The sequence below is a fragment of the Hyaena hyaena genome, unplaced genomic scaffold (assembly GCF_003009895.1).
Source record: "Hyaena hyaena isolate Hyena2069 unplaced genomic scaffold, ASM300989v1 scaffold_56, whole genome shotgun sequence".
NCBI lineage: Eukaryota > Metazoa > Chordata > Mammalia > Carnivora > Hyaenidae > Hyaena > Hyaena hyaena.
In genome coordinates this window covers 1,489,418-1,504,624 of record NW_024080688.1, presented here as the reverse complement: position 1 = coordinate 1,504,624, position 15,207 = coordinate 1,489,418, and the positions used below count along the sequence as shown (strand labels likewise).

The window sequence follows — 15,207 nt, the reverse complement described above, 5'->3', positions numbered from 1 at the left end:
TAAGGTCACAGAGCCAGGAAAGGTTACAGCTAGGATTTCAGAGCCTTGTGACTCACAACTCCTCTGGATTCTAACACACTACATCCTAACAGTGCTCTCTTAATATCAGAAGGTACTTCTATCACTTGCTTGCTTCTAAGTTACAAAATTCTTCATGAAAATATCTGGAACCAAAATTTGCAAGGGCCAGATCTGGGAGAATGTGCTCATTCTCCAGAAAAAGTCTCTGTGCCCCTTCTATTTGCCATCTTAGCAAGTCAGCCAAGAGAGGTCAGTGACCCAGAGCCAGGAAACACAGACCAAGATTTTCAACAGGACAGATTACCTTAAGGAAAAAGCATTAAGATCAGTGGAGAGGTGGGGGTGAGGAGAAGGCATGAAAATAGTATCATTAGCCAACTTGGTCAATGGGCAGGTGCAGGAAGTGGCAGATAAACCCAGCCAGAATCTATAAATAATACTTCAGTATCAGTGTTTAAAACTCACAAAATAAGCAAGTGAATTAAAATACGTGGCAACACATAAGCACCTAGATGTAAACTGTTAGTTCTAGGCTTAACTCCTATGAACTTTTCTGTGGTTTGGGCGTATTATTTTAACTGCTCTGGGTTTCAGTTTCCCCATCAGACAAATGCACAGGACTATCTGCCCTGGCTGCCTCCCTAAGTTGTAAGGGACAAATAAGGCAAGGAATGTGCTTTGAAAGTGCAAGGTATCATACTGAATGAGAGGTTATTGTTAATGGCTCTGGGACTTACCTCACAGAACAAGAGCTATTTTGAGACAGGAAGATAGGAGGAAGCATCAGAAAAGCATTGCTGATAACAAAGTAAACACACCTCATCAACAGAAGAAAGGAACCTCTAGGGTCATTTACTCTATTTCTCCTTTTTATAGTCATTGAAAAGACCTACAGAGTCCAAAATCTACAGAGCAGTAATAGTGCCATGGATAGACTATCATTTAAATCCATAAGTAAGATGGAACAGTGGCCAAAGGGACAGGATAGGGTACAGGCCCCTTCCTGGAGGGGCCTGCTGACCTATGAATGTTGAACAGGGTCCTAGAAGCAAGCTGATGAAGCTTAGTAAGGTGTTGGGGCAAAGGTTGGGGGGATAGGCTTCAGTGATCCAGCTCCAGGATGGCTAAGTGCCTCTGGGGAGCAATTTAAGGGTGGCGAGGGACTTGGATAGGACAAATGATAACTTCTTAGAACGGACTGTTCCAGAATCCAGAAAGGAAAGGAAATAGCCTGGCCTCGTCCTGGGTAGTTCACAGGAACCAGGGTAGGAAGTATTTGTAGTAGAACTAGTGCTTACAACATCAAGTCCCTTTTAAGCAGAAGAAGGAAAATGGAGAAAAAAACATGCAATGTAGCACAAATGACAAGTCAGTTTTGTGGGAGTGAAGATGAAGAGAATGAATCAGCAGAGGGAGACAGTACTATACAGTCCCAGGAGCACTGAACTTACACGTGGGTGTACATACTATCACTAACTTGCCATGTGACCTTGAATATGCCATTTACCTCCTCTGAGTCTTGGTTTCCTTTATCTCATAAGTTGTTATGAGGATTAAATGAGATCTTCTTGGAAGCAACTTGCACACAATTCCTAGAACATGATGTCCAATAAATGTTAATTTATCCCTTTATTTTGGAGAGGGACTTTTAGAAACCAAGCAGTGAAACGTGCTAATTTGACATTTTAAGCACTGGGAAAACAGGACCAACCCAGCTAACAGGTATAGTGTGGAAAGACCCTTTTTACACATGGAGAACTAGCTTAAATGGACAGATAAGAAAATCTTACAGGGGTGAGGATGGGGAGTTGAGAGGAATGGATAGAAATATAACCATAAACATAGTCCACTCACAAGGGGCTCTGAAGCCACTGAGGTTCCTTGATGAGATCCATGACAAGACAGGAAGATAATAAGTACTATAAAACTCAGCCTGACTGATTTTCTTGACTGCAATTCAGAAATACAGGAGAGGTTTTGTGTTCAATTATAGTAGCTTTCCTCAGCCTCCCCCCTTTTAAAATTTATTTCCTGGTAAAATTAACTCTCTGCCATTCATTGATTGTCCTTTAATCTTGATTTTGTTGGTTTTGTTTGCCTCTTAAACTATAAATTGCCTCAAATCCTTTTTGGAAGTATGGGTATGAAGGGATAAAAGGATAACAAGTTTCTTTAAAAACTAAAATTCCAAGGGTGAAGCCCAAGTAGAAATCAGAGTGACTTGTAGGATGGGGGATGATGAGGAAAGTATAGAGATGTGTAAGACTGACCTGCTCTTTATGAGGAATAACATTAGGGAAATTCCCATTTCTAGACTTTTTTTTATAGTCCAAAGACCAAGGATGTTATCATAAAAATCACAAAATCTAGGAGTGAAAAGGTGCTTTGGATTATTTTATGAGTGGGCAAGCTGAGCGTAAAGGAGAGGAAGTAGTCTGCTTGAGGCTCTCTCGTGATGACCCAGTAGCTGAGTTAGGGTCCAGCCCTCCCATTCTGGGGTTCTGTCTGCTATAGTCTTCTCATGATTGTGGATTTCTGATCTCAAACACTTATATGATACTAATTTGTGTGGGTTTTTTTTTTTTCCTTTTCCAGGGCCAAGTGCTTCCGGGGCAAAAAAGTTCTTGGAGACTATGATATCAAAGTGGAACAGGTAATCACCCTGAAGCCCAGAGTTACATCTGTGTATTGTCCCTTGACATCCCACAGTGAACTGTCTAATTCTTCAGAGTAGAGCACAGTGTCTGTCACTGGATTATAAGCTCTCCATCTTCCCTTCCTCACCCCTCTCCCTGGGGCTTTTCTCTCTATGAGATATGATCATGAAGGCTGCATTTCAGCCTCCCTGAGTTTTTCTCATGGTGCTGGTATCTGTAAAGAAGCGAGGAGTGTGGCTCCTAGGGCCCTCTTGCAGTACACGGTTCTCAGGCTTAGGGAAACTTGAAGGGAATGTATTCCTGGGACACCCGCCACACCTCCATATTGTTGGTTGCATGAGTTTCCTGGGTTGGCACATATCTGGCATTCAGTTGTGCAGCCTCCAGTGGTGCCTATTCTGGGCATGAGGCTACACTACAGAGAGAATTTCAAAAAGAACACCTTCTTGTTTGCAATGTAGTAAAGTCCTGAAAGCACACACCCGTCTACCCCCCCGCCCCCGCCATTTTTAAATCTTCCTCTACCCTTTGCTTTGTGATAGTTAGAGTCCCAAGTCCATTTGGGTGGAGGGGAGGATGTCCAGTTGAAACAATGCATGTATTTTCTATGTAATAATAGAAGTTACTTGTCATTCCGTACACAGTGTGCTGTGATTTACAGAGTACTTTCCTATGCATTATTGTATCCAGTTCTTAAAACAACTGCCTATCTATAGGCAGGGTTGATTAAAAATTATTCCCATTTTATAGATGAAAGAAACCCTCCCTGCCCCCACCCTGAGAGGTGAAGTGACTTGTGCAAAGTCTTATGGAGCTAACTTGGGGCAGAGCAGAAGTAAAACCCGGTTGCCTAAACTAAAACCTAGTGTTTTTATGTTGAAACTGACAGAGGGCATGTTGCCCCAGTTTCCTACTCTGTAGAAAGTCAGTACAGAGGAGTCAGAAGACCTGAGCCTTGCTCCAATCTCTGCCAACAATAAGTGTTATTTGTCCAGAAAAGTCACTTAACTGCTTCTTTGGTACATAGGGAGAATTCTCTCTGTCCTTCTTGCCTCGCAGAGCTGCTATGAGAGTTAGATGAGATCAGTTTGTGAAAATACTTTGAAAACCAAAGGAATGTTTGGTGAGAGCTGTTGCTGCTCTGTGGAGAACTTGGCAAAGGATTGTGATCTTCTTTCCCTACCGTTATTTTTATTTTTAAGTTTTTTTTTTTTACAATTTTAATTATAGTAAAAAAAACAACAACATATAACATGAAATCTACCATCTTAATCCCCTACTGTTGTTTTATTTTCCAGGCGGAATTTTCAGAGCTCAACCTGGTGGCCCATGCAGATGGGACATATGCTGTGGATATGCAGGTGCTCCGGAATGGCACCAAGGTTGTCCGGTAAGGTCCTTTCTGTCCTCAGGGTCACTGTCACTGTCTTCAGAGTTACTGTCTCTGGTTGCAGAGGTAGTTTCAAAGTCAAGTGTTAGAGTGGGATGGCAGTGCTGGCTTGTGTATTGTACGGAAGTTAACGATGTGTGCTGTGTACAAGTAGTAGAGGAAGGCAGAGAAAACTAGCTTCTACTCTCACAGAGCTCTTAGTCCAATGGTAGAGAAAGGACTCAGGACTCATTTAGAGGTAACTGGAGTCCTATTAGAGGGGTTCTAGGACTCCAGCCCCACTTCCACCAATGTGACTTTGTGCTTTTATATTTTTCCTGGAAAACGGGATTCCTTTGCTTCCAAGAAAGGTTTGAAAACCTCTGATTTAGTTCAGCCTTCTATTTTGCATGAATTGCTTAGAGTCACTCACTGAGTTGGTAGCAGAGCCTTGTGTTTCTCTATGAATTCTCTTAACCCCCAGACCTGTATTCTTTCTATATTCCTCACTCCTGGGAATTCATAAGTCTGATAGGGAAGTCTAGGTTGGAAGGGACATTGTGGGTGGAAGAAAATTTGCAGTTACAGGGCACTTCCATGCCTGGTGGTGTGTTGGATCACATCACTTACAGGTGTGATCAAATCTAATGCAAGAATTCTGTGAGGGGAGGTAATGAAAATTCCAGATGGGGGGACCATGGTTCCCACAGTGTCATTCTTCCCAGGGGTTCAGCATGGTGTCAGGATTTTAGACTTCAGAATCTTGCTCCAGGAAGAATCTTCACTTTATCCTCCTCCCTACCTCCATCTGCAGCATCCTGACACTGAGGTCTCCAGTGTCCAACAGGAACTGGCTCAGTGACCAGGAAGGCAAAACTCAGGTATCGGGAACCTAACATGAGGGAAATGTAAACTGGAGACTGAGGAGGACAGAAAAAGAGATGTCTGTTCAGGTAGGGAGTGAGCTCAAGAGAACGATGGGCTCCTCCAGCTATACGTAGAGTGAGTCATAGGGATGCATGCACAGAAGCAGGTGCTGACAGAAAAGTCCATGGCAGGCTGTTAGGAGGGATCTGGCAAGAATAAGGCAGACCCTTACAGGTCTGAGTGTAGGAACTTGAGAGCTGGCCAGTGTAGGAAGTCTGAAGCTCAGTTCCTATAATTATATAAGGTTTGATCTCAGGCATATACTGGAGGCAGTTTCCCAGAACTGGGGCACAAGGAAATCAGAACAGCTCCAGCACATGCCATATTGACTTGACGCTAAGTCCCTTGAGTGACTAAGGAGGGCTTCTTCCACCCCCACATTAAAAAGACTGGTCTCTGAGGCCAGGTGGTACTAGAGCTGTAGGTCGTGGTTTAATGGGTGTCAGAGGCAGGGAACCAGGTAGATCGTTGTATATGGTGTGAAACAGGCAGGCTCTGGAGACTTGAGGGTGGATGCTGCCACACAACTGACTCTCTGGGAAGATGAGTTCCTTTGGAGTCAAGGCATGAAGAGGAGCAGCTGAGGCTAGGAGCTTTGCTGGCTAGAGGGGAAACCCAGGAAGCCTTCCCATGCATGGGAACATTCTGTACTCCCAGTGCTTCCTGTAGCCCTTGCTCAACTATGGTTTTCTGAGAAATATTTGTACCCCTCGCTAGCATACGCTTTGGAAGAATAACATTGGGAAGTCTGGCATCTGTTCTCAGCCAGCCTGGACCCTTACTCTCCTGGGGGCCTGATGAGGGCATTGCCTATTTTAAGGAGCAGCTTTAAGCAGTCGGAATAGGGCACTGAGATCAGGGATCTCTCTGGCAGGGTGGTGAAGTCAGCCAAATATGTTGTCTTCAGAGTCTGCGGGGATCCTTTGGGAGCATGAACTCTGAAGCCACAACGAGCTTCTGCTCTCACATTTCCCCACATTCTTGTTCATTTAAGGTGTATGAGTCTGAAAGTATTTCTTCTCTCCTGAGGGAATTTGTACCTTAGAAAAAGACAATGCTTAAGCCAGAAGAATAAGGGAACTTCAGACACCTGTTCCTTAATCTCCTTTGAGTACCATAATAGCTCACTTCCTAGTCCATGAAAGAATAATAATAATAAAATGAAGGGCTTACACCAGGTGGCCCCGAATATCCCTTCTCTGTCTAGGGCTTTGGAAAAAGGAGATGAGATGCACTTGAGGTGCTGGTTGATGGGAAACTTGCCTCTACTTTTTACCAGGTCCTTCCGGCCAGACTTTGTGCTTATCCGGCAGCATGCCTTTGGCATGGCAGAGAATGAGGACTTCCGGCACCTGATTATTGGCATGCAGTATGCAGGCCTCCCCAGCATCAACTCACTGGAATCCATTTACAACTTCTGTGACAAGCCTTGGGTGGTGAGTGAGATCCCCTTGTCCCCAGGTCCTGTGTCTCCCAGTCCCCCAGGGGGTCCACTGGTAATCAAGGTGCACTAGGCATAGCTGCGAGGATATGGGAGGAGCTTCAGATGGGACATGGGGTAGGGTAGGCTCTCACAATTAAACATTATCATCATGGGCTGGGCTGCCTTTGCTGCAGAGTGAACCTTTGGCCTCACAACAAAGCCACACAAAGATTCTGTAAAGAAGTCTTTACGGGTCTTGTAGGCTGTGCCCTCAGCCATAAGATGCAATAGTAAAAATATCTGTTTCTTGCCTCTGAATGGTTATGAGAAAGGCCTGAGGCCAGTGGGGACCCAGCTCCTATAACTGCTGCTCCAGTCGGCCCTCTTAGAAGGAAACACCTGCCCCTAATCACATCCTCTTCCTCTTGTTTTTCAAAAATCATTTTAGCTATCACACACTGGCTTTCCAAGGTCACTGTGAAGTTCTCAGACCCCAAACCTCTCCACCACCCAGGGAGTTGTTTTAACCCAGTGGAGGCATCACCTCTGCTCTTGATCTTGTGTTTTTTAACCCAGTGGAGGCATCACCTCTGCTCTTGATCTCCTCGTCACACCTGAATTCACAGTTTCTCATGTTCCCTTTCAAGCCAGGGAGACCTGACAGTGTAAGGGAAAGGCCAATGAATGAGGAGTCAGAATATCTGGGAGCTGCTGTGGTTGAGGAGGGCGGGTTGGGTTCTTGATCACCATTCAGTCTTTCTCTCTGGCCTGAGACACCTAAGAATCCTAGAGTTTTGTAGAAGCAGGCTAAAAGAGTTGTATGATTTGAATGTGTTGCTAATCACAGAAGATCATATTTGAGGTCTTCAGGTTTCTTTTCTGGGGACCTCCCTTTTCACCTCGGTCACACAACCTTCCCAACTGTAAATAAGCCCTAATTCTTTCCTTCCCCATCTTTTCGATACCTGTTAGAGTGTCTGTAAGGTAGGAATAATAGCAGTGCCTGTCACCAGTTTGTCAGCCTGGTTGTTAACAGTTCCCTTAGTATTTGAGATCTCTTAAAGAAGCTAGTCCCCTGCTTTATGTTCCAGAACTATGCCAGAGGCCAGGGTGGGAGGATCAGGGGGCCTGTGCCTAGGACTTTGCCCCTCCTGGGATCTGGGATCTGGTGAGGGTTCACATTCTCACCCATTCATAATCCCAGCACACTGCCTTTGGCATCACATGAGAACAGCAAGGCTCCCTGGCCAGACACCAAGTTCTCCCTTCATTTTCATTAGTCAGCTGCCACACTAATGGCATTTTATATATTGTTCTCTGCCTGTTAATGGGAGTGAATAAATTTGGTGACTGTGAAGGGAAGTCCCTTGATGACTTTGGCTCATCAAGACTTCTTTCTTGCCTTGGGAGCTCAGGCTATTTTTGGTATGAGACCTCAGTTAGGTTGTCCAGGCTCTACCTGCATCACCGTGTTTAGCACATGTGCTATTATAAATTGGTCAACACAGGCACACTGGGAATTTGGAAGCAGAAGTAGCCCTATTCCAGAGGAAGCCAGAATGCTACAATCCCACATTGCTGTAACTTTTTCTAAAAGTCCTATCATTCTTTCTAAGTTTTTAGAGACAGAAGCACAAGAGTTGAATTTATTTCCATAAGCATTTATTTCCATAAGGGCTAAGGATAACTTACTAAATTCAGACTGATCCCCAAATCTGATTTCTTCCAAAAAGTCTTTCCCGATTCTCTGAAGAAGTGGTTAAAATTAACATTATCTCCCTATTCATGGCCAACACCACCCCCAGCACCTAAGTCCATTCTTTTGTCTATGCATAGAGGAAATAACCCTTATCAGATATTACATTTGTTTAATTGGTAACTGTGTGCTTGTGACTTAATCTAAGTTTCCAAGGAGGCAGAGGTTAGATGCCAAGCCCAGTAGCTTGAGCAGACAGGGACTGCTGGAGATAAAGCAAAGGAAGGTGGGGTGAGCTCCCAGGAACCTAACTAGAGCCTGGGAACTGGCTGCCATTTTAGTATTGCTGTCCCAGGACTCTGGGATTCTGCCGTGGGCCTTCCTGGCATCGCTGTGGTGTCTGTGTAACTCTCCCACATACTGGAAAGATAAAACCCCACATGCCTTGGTGTCATGCCAGCACGTGGGCTGCAGCAGGACAGAGGTTGTTAGGCAGAGCTGGCATCAGCTTGCTGGCGATGCTGGAAAGTGTTGGGAGCTCAGGCAGGTATCCAGAGGCAGAACAGGAGTCCAACCTGACCAAGGTGGGCAGGCAGGACTTACAGGTCAGATGGGGTGATGGAGAGAATCATAGAAGGCAGGAAAAGTCTGAGGGGTTGGCCTTGACAGTCAAAGCAAGTTGAAAAACCAAAGAACGGCAGGGACAGCAGGGTACAGTGAACCCAGTGGACAGGAAGAGGCCTACGTGGGTGCTGTCCAATTGCAGACCCAGCTCCAGACATCATCTGGGGGGCCTCTCCTCACGTGCAAAATAAGATGTCGGGTCCAGAGACTCTGTAAAATGTCTTTTAATAATAAAATCTTGGGGGCCCTGAGAGTCCCTGAATCATACTTTCAGTCCAAGATCCAGAGTCACTTGCCATGTCACAAAGGCTAGGGAAATTCCAGAATTTTCCAGCATTTCAAAAATAATAGGAAAATTCTGTCTTTACCAATAAAAGGACCACAACGTATGATCGCTTAAACTGCAGTTTGATAATGGAGTTTGGGAGGAAATAAAATAAAATGATATTCCTTTATGGTAGAAAGTTTGAAGAACTGATCAAATTCATTCTTTTCATTTTACATATGAAGAAAATGAGGCCTGGAGAGGAGAAATCATTTGCTCAAGGGCACCCAGCAGATTCAAGGCAGAACAAGAACCAGAAGACTCCAGTTTTCTGACAACCCTGTTCTGAGCTTCTACTCCTCCCCCCCACCGGTCCTCTCCCCCAACACATCCTCACCCCTTATACAAAATAGGACCTGAGATGTTGAAAAATGTTCTAACTTCCCTTTCTCTGATAAATGGAAGGCAAGTTTGATCTGGCAACTTTTCCTTCTAGCAGTTCCAGGTATCAGTGGCTTAGAGTATACACTAACCTCGTAGCACTAGAGGGAAGATGCTGGATTACCCCTGCTGCCAGTGCACTGGGGATAAGTGTGTGGGTTTATATGTGTGACTGGATTGAGCAGAAAATTCCTGTGTGTTTCCTGTGGAAAGAGCATGGTCTCTGCGGAGTCTAAAAGACAGCTACTTGAAGTAGTAGGAAGAGTTATATATTGGGAATAAAGTAGCCTGGTTATGAATCCAGCTCAAGTATTATGTGACATTGGACAAGTGACCTCACTGGGCTTCAGTTTCTTCACTTACAAAATGTGGAAGCAAGGGACTCTAGGAGGTGCTAAGCTGTTTGCCAAAGGCTTTTCAACCCTCACACTGTAAGGATGTGTACCTCACCTCTTCTTCATAGAGCTGTTCTGGTTTCTCTAGGTAAAGGGTCCAGTGAGTTCCGTTCTTAGATGAGTAGGACATGCTGGAGAGACTGGGTTTGTCTATCCATGAGCATCAAAGTCTTCCTAAAGACCAGCTTTATTCATAACCCACTGCTTAAATTCTCATGACTCCATACTGCCTGCAGAAAAAAGCTACCATTCCTTTCCTTGCATTTGAACTTTCAAGACTTGGCCCCATGTTACCTATCCAGTTTAGAGTTAAAAACCCAAATTTCAATCCCAGCTTCATCTCTTTGCAGCTCTGTGACTTTAGGCAACTTTTCTACTCTCTCTGAGCCTCTTATGTAAAATGAAGATGAATACCTAGTTCATCAATTTGATATGCGGACTGAATATCATTAAAATTGTACAATTGTAAAATTCAGTCAATAATGAATGTTAATGCATTCTCTCTCCTTTCCCCAACTAATGTACATCTTCTCTAAAAAGAAGAATTGTACACCTCTTTTATATCCTCAGAGTGTTTTGCACAAAGCCCCCAACAGAGCAAATAATAAATATTTATCAGACAGACTGATGTATATTTGTCTGTTCTAGTTGTCTGGATAAGCTGAAACCTTTGCTTCTCTTTTGCAGTTTGCCCAGCTGGTTGCCATCTACAAGACACTAGGAGGAGAAAAGTTCCCACTCATTGAGCAGACATACTACCCCAACCACAAAGAGATGGTAGGTGATTGAGTGGGGACTCTAGTCCCTCTGCTGTTTACATTCTAAGCTTAGCCGCATGGTGATTATGGGGCTCAAAAGAGGGCCTCAGCATTTCAACCCCAGAGACTCTGTTGGGATTAAACTGTTGTGACCTGCTTTGTGGGGCTAGCGCAGCTGAATTTTAGCTGATAACCCCGTGTCTCCAAAATCTGGAGATCACATAGTGAAGAGCAGAAAAAAGGGCATTTTATCAAGCTGAGAAAGTAACAAACCTATGGATCAACAATCAGAACATCCCACTGTTTTGGGTTGTAGCTCTGGCCCTGCAACAGGTCACTGGGACTAGTTAGATTCACTGTGTGTTGGTCTCCCATTTGGAAAGTCAAATGCACGTAATTATTCCTGACCAGGATATCTAATGTGGTACTTACAAAATGTGAATGAGATTCTTCAAATAATAGTCTTCTGGAAAAGTGTGAAGCACTCCTCAGATGTAAAGTGTTGTCCCTATTATTCTTTACCAGTTCCTTCCCTTGGCTTCCTCAAGATTACAGTAAGACTGGATTAACACTATGCATTCTCTGAGGCCATGCTAGGGTATCAGAGGAGCAGAGAGATGGCTTGGCCAGCTGGTGCAGAGACTATTGCTAATGTTTTTCCTTCATGACAACTTCTAGCTCTAGCTTAACTTCCTTCTTCCTCTCTGTCCCCACATTCTCTGCCCTAGGCTTGCATGGTCAGTTGGTGATCCTGCTTAGCCCACCAATGAAGACTTTCTGCCATAGCATTCCAGTATTATACTCTGGGGCAGAGATCATGTTTATTTCCCCTCCTACTCCCTACTCCAAAAGGGATCTTCATTTGGACCATTTCTGTGAATCAAGAATGTTCATCTGGCTTATTGTGCATGGCCCAAACTACACATAAAAGGTGAATAGCAACCTTGAGCCATGAAAAGAATTACCTCCTTCATCTTTGCCAGGGCGAGGCTCTGGAACTTTTAAGCCCTCATTCTTAATAAATTCTTGAGATGAGCATAGGGCTTTCCCTTTCAGGGCAAGCCAGGAAGACTTGCACAGTCAAAGGAACCCTAAGGGGTCTGTGCTTGGACTTCTCCGGGACTCTAATACACGGTGGTGAGAGGACTGAGCTGAGGAGCAGACAAGGAACAAAGCTGGCTTTTTCCTGCCAGAACGCCTAGCGGGGCTGACCAGTGAAAACAGTTGTAAGAGTTACAAAGTATGTTCCCCATCTACCATCTTTCCCCCGCCAAGGGCCTTGTGTTATTTCTCTCCTGTCCTCTATCCTGAAGTTTGCCCTCAAGAGAGGCCTTCCTAAGGTCTCTCTGAGGTGTTAAAAGCTAATGGGGAGTATCATCTCTACAAGAAAAAGGCTTTTTTTTTTTGACTTAAAAAAAATTCTGAATTAGGAATGAAAACATTAGTAATCGAGTAGAGAAGGACTTTCTAAAAGAAACAGGAGAAGCTTTATGAACATCATTTGAAGGCATTAAGGATAGTTAACCTGGAGAGGCAATACCTAAATCTATTCTTGTCCAAAGAGGTATGCTGACTGGCCAGATCCTCTGCCAGGAATGGTGTACAGAGGATTATAGCATGTGGAGTGAGGTTAGGCCACTGCAGATCTCACACTGAGTGACTCTGCACCCCCCATATCTCTCCCCCAAACAGATGAAGGCATATGAGAGGATTAGGATGAGTTGGGACATGAGTAGAGGACATACAGCCATAGTGTGTTGTTCTTTTCACTCCTCCAAATCAGCCTGTTCCTGATTCTGTCAGCCCATCTCTGGTATTTTACATCACAAGGCTACATCATCTCATATGTGTAAAAATCACTATTTCTCCCCATCAGAAAAAAAAGTTACAGTAAGAGAAAACACACTCTCCCAGGGAGAGAAGGAAATAGTTCTGGCTATAGAAAACAAACTAAGCCAGAATCAAAACTTTCAGTAGCAGGGTTTAGCTAGACTGAAAGGGTTTGGGAGGCAGGGGAGATGGGCTGAAGGTAGGCTAGAAACGTCAAGTTACTTTTCCTGGCCCTTGACAGGTTCTGGGCTGGCGTTTGGACACAAGCTGTAACATGCCCCATGCCTACCCTAACACTAGCCAGATCATCCACTTGGTACTTCCCATTGGCTGGCAGTGATGAGGCGGATGGTAACAGCCAGGGCTCCACAAGGAAGGAGAACTGGCTTAGACTTCAGGACTCTTGAAGGAATGTGGTGGTCACTGGCCCCTACTAGGGCTGGATGATGTCAACAAACTCCTTCCTGAGGGGCAGGCGGCCTTGGTACCAGCTGCAGGTGCCATCGACATGCTTCATGCAGATATAATGCTGGGCCTGGTACCCATAGAGCTTCCGTTCCAGCAGCCAGTCTGTCCAGAGGCACTCATTGGGGGCTGAGATGGTACAGGGCACTGTATAGCAGGTGGTAATCTAGAGTCATAGCCACATAACATCAATGTGAGTAGAGCGCCCTTTTTCCATTATTGCCTTTCAGACTCCTACATATCTGTACAATCTAGCTCAAATGCCACTGACTTATGAAGCCTTTCCTATTCCCCAAACTTCTTCCCGAGTTCCCCGTCTCCTATGCTCCTAACATACCTTATTGCCTCTCTAATGATGTTTCTGAAGTCAGACAGGCCTGACTGTCCTTACTCTACCACTGACATTGAGCAAATCACTTCACTTCTTAAAGCATTAATTTCTTCACCTTAAAATGGAAATCTTAATTCTTCATAAATTTGTTATAAAGACTAAATATTTTAAATAAATAGACCATTACAAGGCCTGACAAAAGTAGACCTTCATTAAATGATAGTTATATTATCTCAGTCTTTCTATGACGGCCACCTTCCCAGCCAAAATGTTAAGAACTTTGAGATCATGGACTATGGACCATCTTGCTTTCCCATGGCCAACTTCATACAGTGACTGATCCATGGCAGATTTCAAATATAGTACGTAAGTGAATAAATGCATGTACAATGGAAGGAATATGTGAAGAATGAGACTGCAAGGCTCAAGACCCCTCCTCCACCCCCCAAAGACCTTGGAAATGGACATTCCCTTACTTGGCAGCCACAGTTCAGATGGTAGTGGTGATTCAGGCTTTCCCTCTGCAAAAAGGATAGGTTCTCCCACGGTTCGATGTAGTTACACAGATGGATGAAGACTTTTCCATCACTGAGGATCTGACCTTCAAGGGGAATGGAGGAAAACCTAGGATGAGGAATCTATTCATGGAGACCAGAAGCCTGGGTCCTCAAAGATACTGTCATTGTAGCCTCTTCAATAGATTTTGGTGGCGGTGGTGACATGGGGCTCAACGAAGAACAAAAAAAACCTCTATAATTTTTATAGTGAAGATATTAGCAGATTATGTTTGTATGGGAGAGAGTTGTGGGAGGAAGGCTTTTTCCTTTAGCATGGTACAGAGAGAAAAACATGGGCTTTAAGATCAGACTCTTGATGTAACCCCCTTCTTTTCTCTCATTTAGAGCTGTGTGACCTTAAAAAAGTAGTAGAACTTCTCAGCTGGAAGATGAGTTGTTGTCAGGATTAAGTGAGAGAATATCAGTAAAGTTCCCAGCACAGCTTGGGTCCACAGAATTTTCCATAAATAATAGGTACTTCTTCTTTCCAGTCCTTCCCAATATCTACACTGCCTCATCTCCTGCCCTATTGATACTTATCTTGGTGAGTCTCTCTCCTTCCCCATAGGAAAGTTCCCTCTCTTTACCTATCAAACTCTTTCCTATCTTCCAAAGACCCTTTTCAGTACCACCTCATCCTCCTAGCTATCTCTGGCCACCCTAGCTCACACCTCTCTTAGAACTTCAGTTGCTCATTTACTCACTGAGCAACTACCACGATGACTATGACTTGGTACTAGAAATACAGAGATAAATATGACAGAATCTCTGCCCCCAAAGAGCTTAACAAGCAATAGGGCAGACAGAGAAGTAGGCAAAAAGTACACTGCTGTGTGATTATACACAAGATGCAGCACAAGAATGAAAGAAAACATAATTATCTCCATCTGTGGAAGGGGTTGGGGACAAGGAAGGTGTCTCAGAGGAGATGATGCTTCTGTCGGGCCTTGCAGGGATGAGTAGAAGTTCACTTGCAAGATACGTGAGGGAAAGGACTTCTGGACATTGGGACTACCCTGTGCAGGGTGGTGGGGTGTAGCCCAGAAGAACACCTTCTGCAACTGCAAGTAGTTTAGTTCAGCTCTGGAGGAAAATGAGGGGCTGGGAACTGTCACTCGCATGTGGCAGGAGACAAAGCTGGAGAGGTCGGCGGTGTTCTGATCACAAGGGCTTTCAACATTAAGCAAAAGAGCTTGTACCACTGCTAGGAATTTACCCAAGGGATACAGAAATGCTGAGGCATAGGAGCACATGTACCCCAATGTTCATAGCAGCACTCTCCACAATGGCTAAAACATGGAAAGAGCCTAAGTGTCCATCAACAGATGAATGGATCAAGAAGATGTGGTTTATCTATACCATGGAATACTACATGGCAATGAGAAAGAATGAAATCTGGCCATGTGTAGCAACATGGATGGACCTTGAGGGTGTTATGCTGAGCGAAA

The 15,207-nt window shown here is 44.4% G+C and overlaps 2 protein-coding genes across 2 annotated transcripts in view; one reads left to right on the top strand and one right to left on the bottom strand.

Annotated features, from left to right (window-relative positions):
* The window catches only part of SYN2 (synapsin II), a 187,553-nt gene that overhangs the window by 131,484 nt on the left and 40,862 nt on the right, over positions 1-15,207 (top strand). The window contains exons 2-5 of the mRNA XM_039231379.1: positions 2,617-2,674; positions 3,977-4,068; positions 6,254-6,410; positions 10,506-10,595. Coding sequence (XP_039087310.1) covers positions 2,617-2,674; positions 3,977-4,068; positions 6,254-6,410; positions 10,506-10,595 — 397 coding nt within the window. The remainder of the gene's footprint in view (positions 1-2,616; positions 2,675-3,976; positions 4,069-6,253; positions 6,411-10,505; positions 10,596-15,207) is intronic.
* TIMP4 (TIMP metallopeptidase inhibitor 4) overlaps positions 12,538-15,207 on the bottom strand; it is a 6,353-nt gene continuing 3,683 nt past the window's right edge. Inside the window, exons 4-5 of the mRNA XM_039231380.1 lie at positions 13,679-13,803; positions 12,538-13,037 (exon numbers count right to left, since the gene is read on the bottom strand). Coding sequence (XP_039087311.1) covers positions 12,840-13,037; positions 13,679-13,803 — 323 coding nt within the window. The 3' untranslated portion in view covers positions 12,538-12,839. The remainder of the gene's footprint in view (positions 13,038-13,678; positions 13,804-15,207) is intronic.